The sequence below is a fragment of the Hyperolius riggenbachi genome, chromosome 7 (genome assembly GCF_040937935.1).
Source record: "Hyperolius riggenbachi isolate aHypRig1 chromosome 7, aHypRig1.pri, whole genome shotgun sequence".
Classification (NCBI taxonomy): Eukaryota; Metazoa; Chordata; class Amphibia; order Anura; family Hyperoliidae; genus Hyperolius; species Hyperolius riggenbachi.
The window spans coordinates 33,327,776-33,344,170 of record NC_090652.1 but is presented as its reverse complement, the minus strand read 5'-3'; the positions used below and the strand labels follow the sequence as shown (position 1 = coordinate 33,344,170).

At 44.4% G+C, this 16,395-nt stretch overlaps 1 protein-coding gene across 1 annotated transcript; it reads left to right on the top strand.

Annotated features, from left to right (window-relative positions):
- The first annotated feature begins 1,771 nt into the window (after positions 1-1,771).
- LOC137525967 (E3 ubiquitin/ISG15 ligase TRIM25-like) lies at positions 1,772-3,319 on the top strand. Its single transcript, XM_068247177.1, has one exon. It carries the CDS (start codon positions 1,772-1,774, stop codon positions 3,317-3,319), a length of 1,548 nt encoding a protein of 515 aa, XP_068103278.1.
- The last annotated feature ends 13,076 nt before the right edge of the window (positions 3,320-16,395 follow it).

The window sequence follows — 16,395 nt, the reverse complement described above, 5'->3', positions numbered from 1 at the left end:
ACTCCCTGATTTACCTTCTGAAATGTATCACTGGCGGTGACCTCTTTAAGGTGGCCATACACTGGTCGATTTGCCATCAGATCGACCAACAGATCCCTCTCTGATCGAAACTGATCAGAGACTGATCGTATGGCTGCCTTTACTGCAAACAGATTGTGAATCGATTTCAGCATGGAACCGATTCACAATCTGTGGAGCTGCCGCCGCCGCCCCCAGCATACATTACTTGATCCGGCCGGCGCGAGTCCCCCGGTCACCGCTGTCTCTTCTCCGCTCTGGGCTCCAGGGCTACAGCTTCACTTTACTTCCTGTTGGAAGTTTAAACAGTAGAGGTCTGGACAGGAAGTAAGTGAAGCCAGCCGAAGCGCAGAGAAGAGACAGCAAAGACCAGGGGACTCACGCCGGCGAAACACGTAATGTATTGCCACTAGCGTCGGTTGTCGGACATTCGAACGTCGCTATCGACACACTCCCGACCCGCCAGCGATTGAGCAAAATCTTCCGCACGGACCGATCGACGGGAACGATCAATTTCGGATGGAAATCGATCGGGCATCGTTTGCGCAATGACTTCACAGCAGATTCGATCAGTGATCGAATCTGCTGTATATCGGCGGGAAAATCGTTAAGTGTATGGGCCCCTTTAGTTCGGCCGGGGGATCTGTACGGAATGTTCGTTACTGGGGGATGCTGTTTGCTTGGCAGTTGTAAAAAGCTGTTATTTCCCGCAATGCAACGAGGTTCACAGACCTCACACTGGGAAGGGTTTTATCACAATGGCCTCAATTCACTAAGCTTCCCTCTTTAGGCAAGTATCTGATGTATAGTACCCGAGCTTCGGCTCGGCATCCGAGGTGAAAAAAGATAAACAATTGTACCTATCCTCCTCCTTCTCCTAAAAGCGTTTTTTTTTTTTTTTTTTTTTTTTTTTTTTTTAGATATCCCAGTTTTATTTTATATTTAAAACTAATTTTTTTTAAGTTTTTACTGTTTATTGGCCTCTTAATTACGCTTTCATTTAAGTATGCCAGAGCTAAAATCTATGTACTATTGCCCTTTTTTATCTCTTTTCTGCTCTGAGGCCATTTTCTGCCTGGAAAGTGTTTTCTGGCTGTAGTTCCTTATCAGTGAGGGTTATGCTGTAGTCCATTTCCAACCCCGACCAAAAGGGTCACTTGCATACCTGATTTTTTCACTTTTGTGCAGAGGAAGTAAAAAAAAAATGAACCTATCCTAGTTATTTGTGTGATTGGCACTGTACATGTCTATCTCATCATGTCTTGTGTTGCCTCGGGTGTCCTTTAACCTCGGCGGTAATCCCGAGTCAGGCTCTGGATGGAAAGCAGCAGCTCAGAGTAGTAATCCCGTGCCTGAGTGAGTTCTATGCAGGATCTGCTGCAGATCTCTGGTGGTATTTTTTTTTTTCTTGTTTTTAGGGTCTAAAAGCTTGTGAGAAAACTTAATGGCTTTTAGACCCTGAATCTGAAAATAACGCCATGGAGACTAAACACTAAATTGTGAGCAATAAGTGCCACCTTGTGGTAAACTGGAAAAATAGCCTATACCAGTGATGGCTAACCTTGGCACTCCAGCTGTGACAAAACTAGAAATCCCATCATTCCTCTGCCTCCATGAGTTATGCTTAGAGATGTCAGAGTATTGCAATGCCTCATGGGACTTGTAGTTCCACCACAGCTTGAGTGCCAAGGTTGGCCATCACTGGCCAATACTAACACAGTTGTAACTTTGGTCTCCCTATTCCAGAAAACTAATGGCTGATCTGGAAGAGGAAGCAGGATGTCCCATCTGTCTGGATAGCTACAAAGATACTGTGTTGCTGCCATGTGGTCACAGCTTCTGCAAGAGTTGTATCACATCTGCACTGGATGCCCAGGAGGAAGAGTCCAGAGTTCAGACATGTCCAGAATGCATGGCCAAGTATGATCGGCACCCTTTGCTGTGGAATTCGAAACCTTTCAACGCTTCTCTGGTAAAGGAAGGGGGTGAAATCTTTTGTACACACTGCATTGAGTCTACTGTGCCCGCTGTGAAGACATGTCTACAGTGCGAGACCTCTATGTGCGATGAACATCTGACAGGCCACAATTTTGTGGATCACGTGCTAAGTCCACCCACAGCTAATTTTAAGGACCAGAAATGTTCAGTTCATGATGAATACTTCAAATACTACTGCATACAAGATGGGGCGTGTATCTGCTCCTCCTGCTTTCTAACTGGTCCACACAATGGTCACGATGTGGAGATGCTAGATCAGGCTTTTATTACGAAGAAGAAAACCATGAAAAATACTTTTGAGAATCAAATGATAAAGAGAGGGGAAATTGATCAGCAAATCCAAAGTCTACAGGACCACAAGAAAGCAGTAGAAGAAAAAGCAAATGAGGAAAGTGAAAGACTTTCTGACCTGTTTCTCAACCTCATGAGAGGCTTGGAAGATATGGAAAATAATTGCATGTCCTGTATCTACAGTCAGTTAGAGCAGACCTTGGATTCACTTTCTGATCAGATCCAGGATCTGGAGGTGCAGAAGGATGAGTTAGCTAGGAAGATGAGCCGCACTGAAGAGTTGTGTAACATGACAGACCCAATAAATGTCCTGCAACATCCCGAACTAGACCCAGGAGTCAAAGATCTGGAGAATGACGAGCAACCTTTTTATCTAGACCACATTGTTCTTTCGCTAACCTCATACCGGTCCATTAAGCTTGGCTTATATCGTATATTGTCAGAGAGCACGTTCTGTATAAAAAAAGCATCAGGTCTCTTGCTGAATGTGGACACCGCTGACGACTCTTTGCATCTAGGGGATGACCTAAGAGCAGCTTTTGTACCAGGACCATTCATCGATAGACCTGTGTTACCAGAGAGCTTTAGAACTTTCGATCAGGTCATGAGCCTCCAGAGTTTCTCTAGAGGAACCTGCTACTGGGAAGTCGATCTTTCACAAGGTTATGGACGCGTGGATTTTGGGATGTGTTACAAAACTATTCCAAGGCTTGGATTGCAATCTATCATTGGAAATAACAAACAATCTTGGGGGATGCACTTTGAGTATTATTTGAATTTTGCTCGTCATAACAAAATGTTTTATGAGTTGAAGGTGGAATCTACGCAGGATTCGCTCTCCATAGGCGTATATTTAGATTATGATGGTGGAATTTTGTCCTTTTACCAACTTGGCGAGCCTATCAAGCTCTTTTACACCTTCAATGACCACTTCACAGAACCGCTGTACGCAGTGTTAGGTGTTGACGGCAATGCCTGGGTGAGGCTGCAGTCTGGATGGATCGGTGGCTGACAAAGTGACGAGACTTGCATGAGTTGGACATACAAAATACCTTGCCGGGTAATCATTTGGCTCCGGCATTTGTCAGTGGTAACTCAGCTTTAAGTTTGTTTTTGTTTGTTTTTTTAATAGTATTTTTTTAAAAATATTTCCATGAAGAAACCATTCCATAGTGGTTCTTCAACATTCCAGATGGTTAGCTCTTCCCTGATTCCGGGCCGAGCAATACAATCTTCATTGACTTCAAAATTACTGAATTAAGCCCACAGTTGGGCTAGATTACCTGCTCCTGAGTGTTCTGCCACTAGGGATGGTCAATGATATGCAAATGTCGAGTAGATGCTGCATTCTGCAAATTTTGTATGCAAATGTTTGGAGCTTGAAAATGAACCAATCAAATCCTGCTGAGTTAAAATTTTGGTTGGTCCACTCTTCTCCTATTTCCCCATTTCTACTGCTTCATCCAAACCCCCCCCCCCCCCCCCCCCCTGCTTTCTTCTCTACTTTTTTTCAGTACCATGCATGGATAAGAAGGTTATGGAGACTTGGCCACAAAGCTGAACGGATGCAAAATTTGCACAATGTTGATTTTTTTGCATATGATGCAAAAATACATTTGTAATTAAAAAAAAAAAATGGAAACAATGGTTGAACTTGTGATTTTATTGCTGTTGTTGGCTTGTTTTATTTATGGATATGTTGCTGACAATTTCCAAATCAATAAATATTGGAAAGTAAAAATAATAAAAAAAAAAGTTGGTCCATTTTCAAGCTGCACGCATTTGCATATGCCTCCATCAACTTGAAAATATTAGCATCTCATTGACAATCTCTAGCTGCCTCTGCCCACTGTCATCTGGGTTGTCATCAATCATTTTCCTGTTGATTACCCTTTCCCTCAAGAGGCACCACACAATTAAGAACTGCACAGGCGCAGTTCTGAACCGCATGTTCACAATGAAGTCAAGTGCTCATTTATGAGTTTTTGTGTTTGTGTGTTTTTTTTCATTGTGAAGGTGCAGTACAGAACTTGCAGGAACTTAGATGTCGGGAAATTACAGCACAGGGTAAAGCCAAAGAAGGCTCGCCCTGCTCCTGCAAAAGTCCCGGTGGTACTAGTCCCTCTCCAGGTTGCCATGGAAATATGTAATTTGGCTTTCAGCTATTGCTGGCAATTGAATATATAATTTTTTTTATTGTAGTTTGGGCAATGTCTTTTGATGGCATCCAAATTACTGAGTGCCACTAGAGGCCTAATTCACATTACAGCCTATGGTGGTGCCAGATGCACCTAAATTTCCAGCATGGGTTTTGCCTGATTCGCTGCAGAGTTCCCTAATCCTGTCCTCGAGGCCCACCACCAATACATGGTTTGCAGAAAACCACAAACATGCACAGGTGAGGTAATTAGTGTCTCAGCAGAGCTGATTAACTAACTACCTCTGTGGATTTCCACAAAGCATGCACTGTTGGCGGGCCTTGAGGACAGGGTTGGGGGAACACTGGTGTAGAGGGCTGGTGATAACTGGGGGGACCACATGCAGCAGCACACTCAAGTGCTGATAATGTAGCCCACAATGGACTTCAAGCAATAGGCTTTCCTCAATTTCAAGGGGACTTTAACAAAGCTATGTAGTAGTAAAACAAACTGACTTCAAATGGATACTTTAGATAGTTCCTCTTATTTCATAGAAGTGGTAAGATTGTATAATCAAGACTGTATCAGTGGGTACCGTTTTTAGGGTGCCCATAAACACAATTTTTTTTTTTTTTTTTTGTGAAAAATTGTATTTTTATCAGATTACGTGGAATTGGAGAAGGTTGTGGGCCTACTCAATCCAGAATGATCCTACTATTAATAAAAAAAAAATTGAGTGGTGGGGCAGATTTTTCCACAGATTTGATATCCAAACCAGTTGAAATCATAAGTTAATTATCTTAAAGGGAACCATAGATGAAAAATAAAAAGCTGTTATACATACATGGGGCTTCCTTCAGCCCCATACTCTGATCGATCCCACGCCGCTGCCCACATCTACGAGAACCGGCTCCCAGCTCTGCCATCAGTCGGAGCCAGTCTAAGCGTAAGGGAAGTGCGCTGCTTGCGTATCTCTGCAGCAGCCGCTGGAGAGATACGTAGAGGGTGCACTTCTGCGTAGCTGGCTCAGATGACATCAGTGACGGGACCCAGTTCTCGTAGATGCGGGCAGCGGTGGATGGCGGCGTGGGATCGATCACCGTGTATGGGGCTGGAGGAAGCCCCAGTTATGTATAACAGCTCTTTCATTTTCCCGTCTCAGGTTCATCTCTGGTTCCCTTTAATGCCATGGATCAATTTTTTTTAAATATCTTTTCTCTCATCAATCTGATCTTTTTGAAAATACAATTGTTTGCTTAAAATCACACCATTGGGCACCTCTATGCGGCTCTTCTTGACCACACCTGAACTTCCCCATGCTTCTTAAAGGATATCCAAGGCGATGAATAAAATCTAGCTTTACTTGCCTGGGCTTCTTCCAGCCCCTAGAAGTCATGTGTCCCTTGCTGCAACTACGGTCTTCCCATTGGCAACCGCTGAAGGATGCCTGATGGGTTGGAGGTTTTCTGCACATGCCCTGTGCGAGGGCACACCCACATCACTGGGAGTGTACTGTGCTCATGCAGTTGGCCATCCTTACAGGCTGCCAGCAGGACCCGGGAGACTGGAGCTGCAGCGAGGGACACAAATGACTTCTGGGGCTGGAAGAAGCCCCAGGTAAGTAAAACTAGATGTTTATTCATCATTTCGGATATCCTTTAAATGCTTATTTCTGTCATGTCACAAAGTACTTGTACCCCCTCTGACCTGGAAGTGGGTCATCTCAGGTGACTTATGCAATATATTGTATTATCAGAGGGGTGTGTCCAGAACTCACACTTCTCTTAAAGGGGAACTGAAGTAAGAGGTATACGGAGGCTGCCATATTTATTTCCTTTTAATCAATACCAGTTGCCTGGCAGCCCTGCTGGTCTATTTCTCTGCAGTAGTATCTGAATAACACCAGAAACAAGCATGCAGCTAGTCTTGTCAGATCTGACTTTAAAGGGGAGCTGAAGAGAGAGGTATATGGAGGCTGCCATGTTTATTTCCTTTTAAGCAATACCAGTTGCCTGGCAGCCCTGCTGATCCTCTTCCTCTAATACTATTAGCCATAGCCCCTGAACAAGCATGCAGCAGATCAGGTGTTTCAGACTTTAAAGTCAGATCTGACAAGACTAGCTGCATGCTTGTTTCTGGTGTTATTCAGATACTACTGCAGAGAAATAGAACAGCAGGGCTGCCAGGCAACTGGTATTGATTAAAAGGAAATAAATATGGCAGCCTCCGTATACCTCTTACTTCAGTTCCCCTTTAAAGAGCAGATCACTCCAGGAAGAGGGGCTGGACCTACAGAACCCTATTGAAGTGAGTGAGTAGTGATGAGCTCATGAGCAGTGAGCTACTCAAATTTGTGATTAAAATGAGGCTTAATTGCCTCAGGTGTCCGGCTTGAAGGAGGAAGTGCACGTAGTGAGTCTTACAATGCGTCCAGTAGGACACGTGTAAGAGGTTTGGAATGCATAGAGGACCGCGGACTTATGGGTAAGTAACCCCCTCTCTCCCAGCCGCACATCTGAGGAAATTAAGCCTAATTTTAATCACAAATTCGAGTAGCTCACTACTTGTGAGCTCATCACTAGAAGTGGGCTGTATCCAGTAAAATGCTCAGTCATGCTAATTTGCAATTTAACAGCCCTTGCAGTCTGCCCCCTCCCCCTCTGTGGGGTGCCTGGAAGCTAAGGGTCAGGTCTTATACTTAGTGCAGAGCGGTAGCAGTAGTTATAAATTACCTGCTCCATATAGCGATATAGGTCAACTTCACTTCCTCTTCAGTTTACAAGTGCCACATCCAGCCAATCGCCATGAGGCTTCCATTCCTATCACATGACATGGGACTATAGCTGCATGGCTGGCTGCAAGGTCCCTCTGCCACACCTGGCCCTCCGGGGCTGGCTGACTAACATCTCTATGGGGAGGGGCCTGACCTAATGTAGTTACACCCCTGCTTACAGCCTGGAATTGTGCCAGTCAGAATCAGGAAGTCCATTTTGATTGGCTCCGTGGCAAACTGCATGCAATTTGCAATATATCTGTATTCTAGTTGGACTTATTAGTATCTCATCGCCCATCTCTAGTCATACCTAGGGATGGTCAATGAGATGTGAATCTGCATGCAAATGTATGCAGGTTGAAAATGAAAATGTACCAATTGAGTCTGGCCAAACTGGCGTGTGATTAGCCTGTATACGTTTTTGCATAATACTTGTTGTTTGCATCTCACTGACCATTTCCCAGTCATGACACAAGGGCCAGGGGAGGTTAAGCAACTAAATAAGTCTTAAAGACTATAGCATGAAGATGTTCAGGGTGTTAGAGGAATGGGTTAATTTTTTTTTTTTTTTTTTTTAATAACCCAGGTATTCCGCTTTAAAGTACACCTGTAAGAGTAAAAACTCTCCTCAGCAGGGGGAATACTCTGTATCCTAAAGAGGCTTCCCTCATTGTCCCTCGCAAACTCCTTCCATCATTGGGACACTCAGACAAAAGGTAAATAGAAGCATGCTCCCTGCCGCTAGGCGCAGTAGAGGCTTCCCCCTTGGGCGCCGGAGGAAATATCCGAGGCCCAGTCTGGTCCACTCTACTTCACAGGTGCGAGCTGTCTGCACAGTAGTGTACCCAACAAGCCCTTGGCAGTTTTTGGAGTGGTTCCGGTGCTGCAAAGGATGGACGGAGGGGCACAGAGGAGAACCCTCTTTGGGTCCAGAGGCTTCCCCCTCCTGAGGTAAGCACCCCTTACTGTCACTTCCTTCTCCCCCCCCCCCCCCCCCCCCTCTTACAAGTGTACTTTAAGGGTACCCAAACACAAAGTGCTCAGTAGCAGTGCACCCCCCCAAAAAAAAAAGAAAAAAAACCTCCTCCACATGGCCCACCAATACTGCATGTGTTGTGGGAGGCCACAGAGCCCTGCAGAGACACTGATTACCCCACCTGCAAATGTTTGTGGTTTCCTGAAGAATGTGCACTGTTGGTGGGCCTCAAGGACGAAGTTGGGGGATCTCTGCTCTGTAGGACAATTTGAGAATTTGAGAGTTGAGTCCTGCATTAAACATGGTGAGATTTGGACATCTAGTAGAAAGTATGTTTATTGGTTTTAAATGTGCTTTTAAAGTTTTAAACTATTTATAAACGGTTTATGCAATACTGTAAGAGGTAACGACAAGAATATGTAGAAAAAGACAGTACTGTTTAATATGTACATGATCACTTTATTTGTATGTCTGAAATGTAACTTGAGGGGGTTTTTTTGTAACTAGAGGACTGTTTAAAGCAAAATGTCAATATTTAAACTAAAGCATCACTAGATTATTTTTGTGTATTGGCTGAATTTATTGTGGGATGGCTGAAAATTGGCGGTGAAAGGGGGGGGGCTGCTCACGAGTGCTGTTAAAAACAGTGCAGGAGATTTGGGCGTAGCTGGCGCCACCATATTCCGTAATAGGAATTGCGGCTTTAGCAGGGCTCGGTGATTAATTTAAGCGCCCTCAAAAGATGGAGCTCAAATTACTTTAAAACACTGTAATTCAGTTGGCAGCAATAGCTGGAAGCTGAATTACATCATTCCCCCTATACTGGAGGTGGGGATAGTAATTCATGCCACTGAGACTTGTGCAGGAGCAGGGTGAGCAGTTTATCAGCTTTACCCTGCGCCCAAATCTCCCGACGGCTATTTCATAGCTATGCGGCTGCTCAATCCAAAGAAACAATACATACACACAGATCCTAGAAAACCACTGCTGCCTGTACCACCATGTGACTTACTTGAAAATGGACAAGTAATGGGGAGGTGTTAACAGAAGCAATCACTCGTGTGCAGTCCTGCAGCTTGGCCTTAAAGCTGCAGTGGCCATTTTAGTTAAAATGTGCCTGGTCTTTAGGGGGGTTTACCACTGTGGTCCCCAAGTGGTTAAAAATGCAACGAAAAATGATTTTTAAACTCAGAAAAATAACCGCTTTGAAAAACATTTTTTGCATTGGTGACATTAGCATGTATGGGGGCTTTGCTTTTAACTGCTAAAGTTGGCGCAGAAATTATGTGAAAAGTTACACGAAATTATGACGGTTTACAATTACATGCAAAATTATGATTTTTTTTTTTCTGAAAATTTGTGTTAGGATTTGTAATTTTTCCTCATCACTAATTTGGGTTGAAAAAAAAAGACATATGTCCATCAAGTTCAACCAGAAAATAAAGTACAACACCAGCCTGCTCCCTCACATATCCTTGTTGATCCAGAACGCCGGCGGTTTGCTCTTTTTCAAGTGTGAATGGGGCCTCACAAGGCATGGTCTAATGAGCCCCAAGAGGGAAAACAATCCTTCACAACTTCAGATAAAATCCCTGGATCAACACCACCAGGAATTACCTAGTAATTATAGCCATGGATGTTTTTCATTGCAAGGAAAGTATCTACCGTATTTTTCAGACTATAAGATGCGCCTGACCATAAGACGCACCTAGATTTAGAGGACAAAGAATGGGAAAAAATGTATACTAAACCTGGTGCATCCATGGTAAAGGGGCATCTTGTAGATTATGCCCCCTTTGTACCTAGTGTCTCCCTGTGTTCTCTGTCCCCTTGTGTCTGCATCCATCCTCCATGTTTCCTTCTCTATGCCCCTTTTGTGTCACTGTGTCCTCCGTTTGGCCCCCAGTGTCCTCCTCTGCATGGGCACAGTACAGGGAGTTCCTGACATTGCGTTGGTGTGGAGGCTCATATTGGCAGGTGTTTCAAAGTCAGGAAATCCCTGCATTTGGACTATAAGATGCAGTGACCCCCCCCCCCCCCCCCATTTTTGGGGGAGAAAAAGTGAGTATTATAGTCCAAAAAATACAGTAAGTCCCTTGAATGCAGATATAAAATTTACCATAACTACTTCCTGCAGCAATACATTCCACATTTTAATCACTTACTGTAAAGGACCCTTTCCTTAAAGGATACCCAAACTGACATGTGACATGATGATAGACATGTGTATGTACAGTGCCTAGCACACAACTAACTAGGCTGTGTTCTTTTTTTCCTTTTTCTGCCTGAAAGAGTTAAATATCAGGTATGTAAGTGGCTGACTTAGTCCTGACTCAGGCAGGAAGTGACTACAGTGTGACCCTCACTGATAAGAAATTCCTCTTTTTACTTCTTGTTCTCAGAAGCCATTTTCTGCTAGGAAAGTGTTTTAAAGTTGGAAGTTCTTATCAGTAACGGTCAAGCTGTAGTCACTTCCTATCTGAGTCAGGACTGAGTCAGCCACTTGCATACCTGATATTTAACTATTTCAGGCAGAAAAAGGAAAAAAAGAACACAGCCTAGTTAGTTGTGTGCTAGGCACTGTACATACACATGTCTGTCTCATCATGCCACATGTTAATTCGGGTATTTTTTACATAAATGGATAAAACTTTTTTCGCTCCATGCACAGATGTTCCCTAGTCCTTTACAACACCCTCGGTACAAAAAGCTCACCAAAATGAATTTCAATTATCTGCAGAAGAAAGCCAGGTATACACATCCAATTTTGATTGGCCAATTGTACCAGTTCCATGTAGTATGTGGGTTTACTAACTCACTGTTCATAGTAGTCAAAATCTGTTGACACCCCATACTATATGGAAGTGTTAAAAGTGGGCAGTCTGATAGAATCTGATCAGAAATCTGTTGCCTGCTCATACACTGCAGACAGATTTCACCATGGAAATTGTCCTACCATTGCCACCACCAGCCCCTCCATACCTCACCCCTGGGCTGATGGTAAGTTTTGTATGCTCTCCTGTCATATTAGCACGACTTCTTGCTGCCTCTGTCCAGTGTCTTTTTCAAAAGGTCACTGTGTATCCCTGTACCATATACACCACATGTACTGATGTCGCTACATGCATTGGTGCAATGCACTGCTATGTTACAACTGATCAGTCAAAACGCACCTGTTTTAGGCCAGAATCCCGCTAGGAGCGATTTTTAATTGCTAGTGATTTGAAAAAGCTCTTGCTAATGCGATGCTATAGGGGATTTGTATATAATCACATTGCTCAAGTGGGATCACACCCATAGCATTACATTAGCAAGAGCTTTTTAAATCGCAAATCGCTCCTAGTGGGTTTCTGGCCTTACAGTGCGAATAAGGGTAGATTCCCACTGAGGCTTTGCCTCTTGTTTTTTGTAAAAACAGGACTTCAGCAGAGGGGAAAAAGTCAGTATATGTTATGCATGCCTTAGGCCCGGTTCACATTTGCGTTTTTTACCAAAACGGACCAGATGTTCCATCCGGATACGGATGCATCCGGTTGCAATCCGGATCCGGTCCGTTTGCATCCGGATTTTCACCCGTTACTGATTCGGTTGCTATCCGGATACGTTTTTTAAAGAGATAATAGACTATATAAATTCCTGGGGTCTGGGAGGTCTGCAGAAGCTCTGGAGTCATTGTTGGAGACAGCCTGATGTGTGGAGACTATCCTTGGATAGAGAGACTGCAGTTTGGACCGTGTATCCAGTGTATTTTTACTTATTTTACCAGGGCCACGTGAGACACACGTGGCAGGGCCACGGTGTTGGCAAGGTGACACACATCAATAGCAAAAGTGGAATACATCACAATCAAACAAAACAAAAATGAAAAGCCACAAGCCCCCCCAAACAACACTTGTAGTCAACATACCCTGTGCCGTTTTCTCTTTGCGGGGCAGGTCGTCAAACCCCTCGACGTAGGACTCTGCTCCCTCAGTCTTTTGCACAGCCTGACATTGCTGTGGTCTTGGTGCCCCTTGTTCCACAGGGCAGGTAGCTGCTGCACCTGTAGAATCAATTCCTCAGGTGTGAAAGTCCTGACCTCTTCTTGTGACATGGTCCCAAATAGCTCCAGCAAGAACTCACTGCTGCTCCACTCCTCAAATGCTGGGCCCATGTGTCACCATCCAAAATGGCCACTATAACCATAGAAAACACTACGAAAGTGGGGTAGATGGGCCGGGTTTTATAGCCAGTGTGTTGTGTCATTTCAGTTTCTCATTGGTTTCTGCTGTGCGGATGGTGTAGCCAGGATCCAGTCCGGGTGCGGCGGCCGGATGAAGCGTACGGCAAAAATAGAGCGGGTTGTAAAAATCCGGACCGCAGCCCAGAGTCTGGATCCGGTCAGTGAGAAACGGACGAGTGTGTACGGATCCATAGAGTTACATTGGATCGCCGAACGTCCGTTCCGTTTGTACAGTATACGGTCCGGATCCGGTCAATCCTGACGGCGAACGCCAATGTGAACCAGGCCTTACAATGCGCACAGTACATGAAAATGCTTCCTACCACTGTAAATGTGCACATTGTCCAGTGTTGCACAGCATGCCTTGTGTTATGCCTGACATGTGCTAATGTGTACGTACTATTACAAGATAATTGCATTGTGTTTTCTACTACAACATATCAGCATGAATGTAGCCTTATGCAACTAAACATTTGTAGAGTGTTTTTCTCCCATAGATCCCATAAGCTTGTCTTAGATCAGCACATAGTGATGTGTACTGGGGAAGAAAAGTTATGTTTTCATAAATGCCATGATAGTGGTAGAGCCTATTCCTCAAACACTATAGCCACCAATTAACCTCAACATAACCAAAAGACCACACGGACTACTTGGCGCTAGATTAATTATGTAGGCCAAAGCAGCCCATTTTTATTTAAAAACAAAGAACACATTTTATTACAGAACAAATCAGCTGTACAAAATTTTCAGAGAGCTGAGGCAAGGGGTCTGGAGGTAATGCCTGAACACCAAAAATACCATATACCTGGCATGCAGCCTTGTAACCGGCCCCCAGCTGCGTTCACCAGCTCGGGGAAAACTGCATGCCCACCTAATTCGCCACTCCCGATGATCCGTCACATGTTGGAATTTGCCCCGTGGCAAATCCCCCATAAATAGTACCAACCTCCAGAGCCTCTACCCCTCCGGCTGCAATGACCAGGAAAAATTACAACCTAATAAAACAAGGGAGGGAGCTTTTTCCTCTGGCTCGCTGCAGGCCCCTAGTCCCACCCCTTCCTTAAACTATCCTCCGCCTCCACCCATCCTCAACCAAAAATTTGAACCCAACTCCACCCATTCTCCTTAACCCTGTGAGTGCTGGAGTCTGCTACCCTATCATGTGGGGGCCCTCTGCACTCCATTTCACTCAAGCTCCTGGCTCTATTCTGACTAACCAGGTGGCTTTTCAGTTTTAATTTAAACGTGTCCAGAGTTGGAGTTGTCTTGAATAAGCTTGGTAAGGTATTCCGATGGGTAAGGGCAGCATGACAGAAAGCTCAGGCTCCAAAGGTTTTTAGTTGAACTCTGGTTATTGGATCCTTTTGATCTGAGCTTGTAGGAGGTGGGTGGGATGCAGTTGCAAAAAACCCTTCAGGTATTCGGGGCCTACATTTATATTGAAATAGCAGTAAGTGGTCCACCTTAAAAGGACACCTGACCCGAGAGGTATGTGGCAGTAGTTAGATATTTCCTATTAAACAAAACCGTTTGCCTGGCAATCCTGCTGATGTCTGGCTACAGTAGTGTCTGACTCACCCACATGAAACAAGCATGCAGCAAATCCAGTCAGACATAAATCAATCTGATCTGCTGAATGCTTCTTCAGGTCTATGGCAGTGATGGCTAACCTTGGCACCCCAGTTGTGGTGGAACTACAAGTCCCATGAGGCATTGCAATACTCTGACAGCTCTAACCATAACTTGGGGAGGCAGAGGCATGATGGGATTTGTAGTTTTGTCACAGCTGGAGTGCCAAGGTTAGCCATCACTGGTCTATGGCTAAAAGTATTAGAGGCAGAGAATCAGCAGGACTGCAAGGCAACTGGTATTGTTTAGAATTAAATACATCTATCAGCGTCCATATAGCTTTCACTTCACGTGAGCTTTAAATGGTTCAGCAATTCCTCCGCCACAATAATTCCATGAGGAACGCAACTTACCAAGTTGGGCTACAAACTACAGTAGTCAAATAGGCACACGGAGCCTTCAATAGCAGTGTTGGTGTTTGGATTTGGGATCCTGCATTCAGAAACAACAATGGGCTTTTGAGTCCAGAAGGACTCGAATTTGGAATTCAAATGAAGTCTAATGACTTCAGGTGTGATCACAGGCATCAGGGAGTTAACTTACCCAGAAGTCTTTGGGGATGTCTGAGTTCCATTGTGCATCATAGGCATAATGAAAGCCGCGTTCCATGACTCCCTATTGTGCTTCATCTTTCAAGCTTATGACACGCAATGGAACGCAGACGTCCCCAAAGACTTCTTGATAAGTTAACCCCCTATTGCCTGTGGTCACAGCTGAAGTCATTAGACTTCATTTGAATTCCGAATTCGAGTCCATGCCCTGTTCAGAAACCCAAATGATGCTAAAAACAGCATTTCAGCACCCAAGCAAGTGGACAGTGTCATGGGGAGGTTACTCAAGCCATGCTTCACGTGATTTGAATGCTTTCTCCTAATGGTTTGGAAGGAAAACACAGCGGAGTCATGTAAATAGCAATGTAGACCGCAACCCTATGATCCTCTCCACTAGCTTGGGTGCTGATGTGACATATTCAATATTATTCGGGTTCCTGAATGTAGGATCCTTATTATTATTTATTGTATTTATAAAGCGCCAACATATTACGCATCGCTGCACAATAGATAAATGGGTTAACCTACAAGGTAGAACATAATGCAAACACCCACGCTCGCCAATAAAAGGGAAAATGCACCAGTGGATTCTGTGAAATCTTGGGTGAGCACCTTCTCCCCTCAGCCAGGGCATTCAAAAATAGCTCGTGGATGGGTAGTCCAGCAACACAATGATCCAAAACACACAGCCAAGGCAACAAAAGAGTGGCTGAAGAAGAAGCTTGTGAAGGTCCTGGAATGGACCTGGCCAGTCTCCCTACCTTAATCCCATAGAAAATCTGTGGAGGGAGCTGAAAGTTGGAGTTGCCAAACATCAATCTCCAAACCTTCCTGACTTGGAGAGGATCTGGAAAGAGAAGTGAGCCAAAATCGCTCCTGAGATGTGTGCAAACCTGATGGCCAACTTCAAGTAATGCCTAACCTCTGTGACAGGCAACCAACAAGGGTTATACCACCAAATATTAAGGGCTGGTGCACAGCGAGCGGCTTTTTCCGCGTTTTCAGATCCGCTTGCGGCTGCGGATCTGCTTGGTCAATGTATCTCAATGGGGTGGTGCACACCAGAGCGGCAGGCGTTTTGCAGAAACGAAAAATGCCTGGGTGAGGCATTTTTTGGATTTCGGATGCGTTTCTGCCCCAATGTTAAGTATAGGAAAAACGCAAACCGCTCTGAAAAACGCCTGTTCAGAGCGGTTTTGCAGGCGTTTTTGTTACAGAAGCTGTTCAGTAACAGCTTTACTGTAACAATATATGAAATCTACTATACTGAAAACCGCAGCAGCAATCCGCAAAACGCTAGCAAAACGCCTCATAAAAATAAAAAAAAGCGTTTAAAAATCTGCTAGCATTTTGCGGATCTGCTAGCGGGTTTTGGTGTGCACCAGCCCTAAGTCCTCTTTTGATAGGGGATCGAATACCTATTTCTCTCATTGCAATGCATATCAAGCTCTGGCTTTGGAGCACAGTGTTTCTGTGGTTTCTTTTGTTGTTCTATCTCTCACAGCTGCAATAAACCTACCTTTACAATTATATAGATTTCTTGGTCAGAGGGCGAGCGAGCAAAACCTGCAGGGGATCAAATGCTTCTTTCCCTAAGGCCTCGTTCTCATTGCGCTCCATTCGCTTTGGCCGTTTCGTTGACGCAAATTTTTTGTTTTGCGATTCCCGGCGCTTGCTGTGTGCTGGGTGTTTTTGCTGAAGCGTTTTTGTTAGCGGTTTTCCCGAGCGTTTTTTTAATTCAGTCAGGAAGTGAACTCTTTGATCCGGAAAAGAATAAATACAATGTATTTATTCTTAAA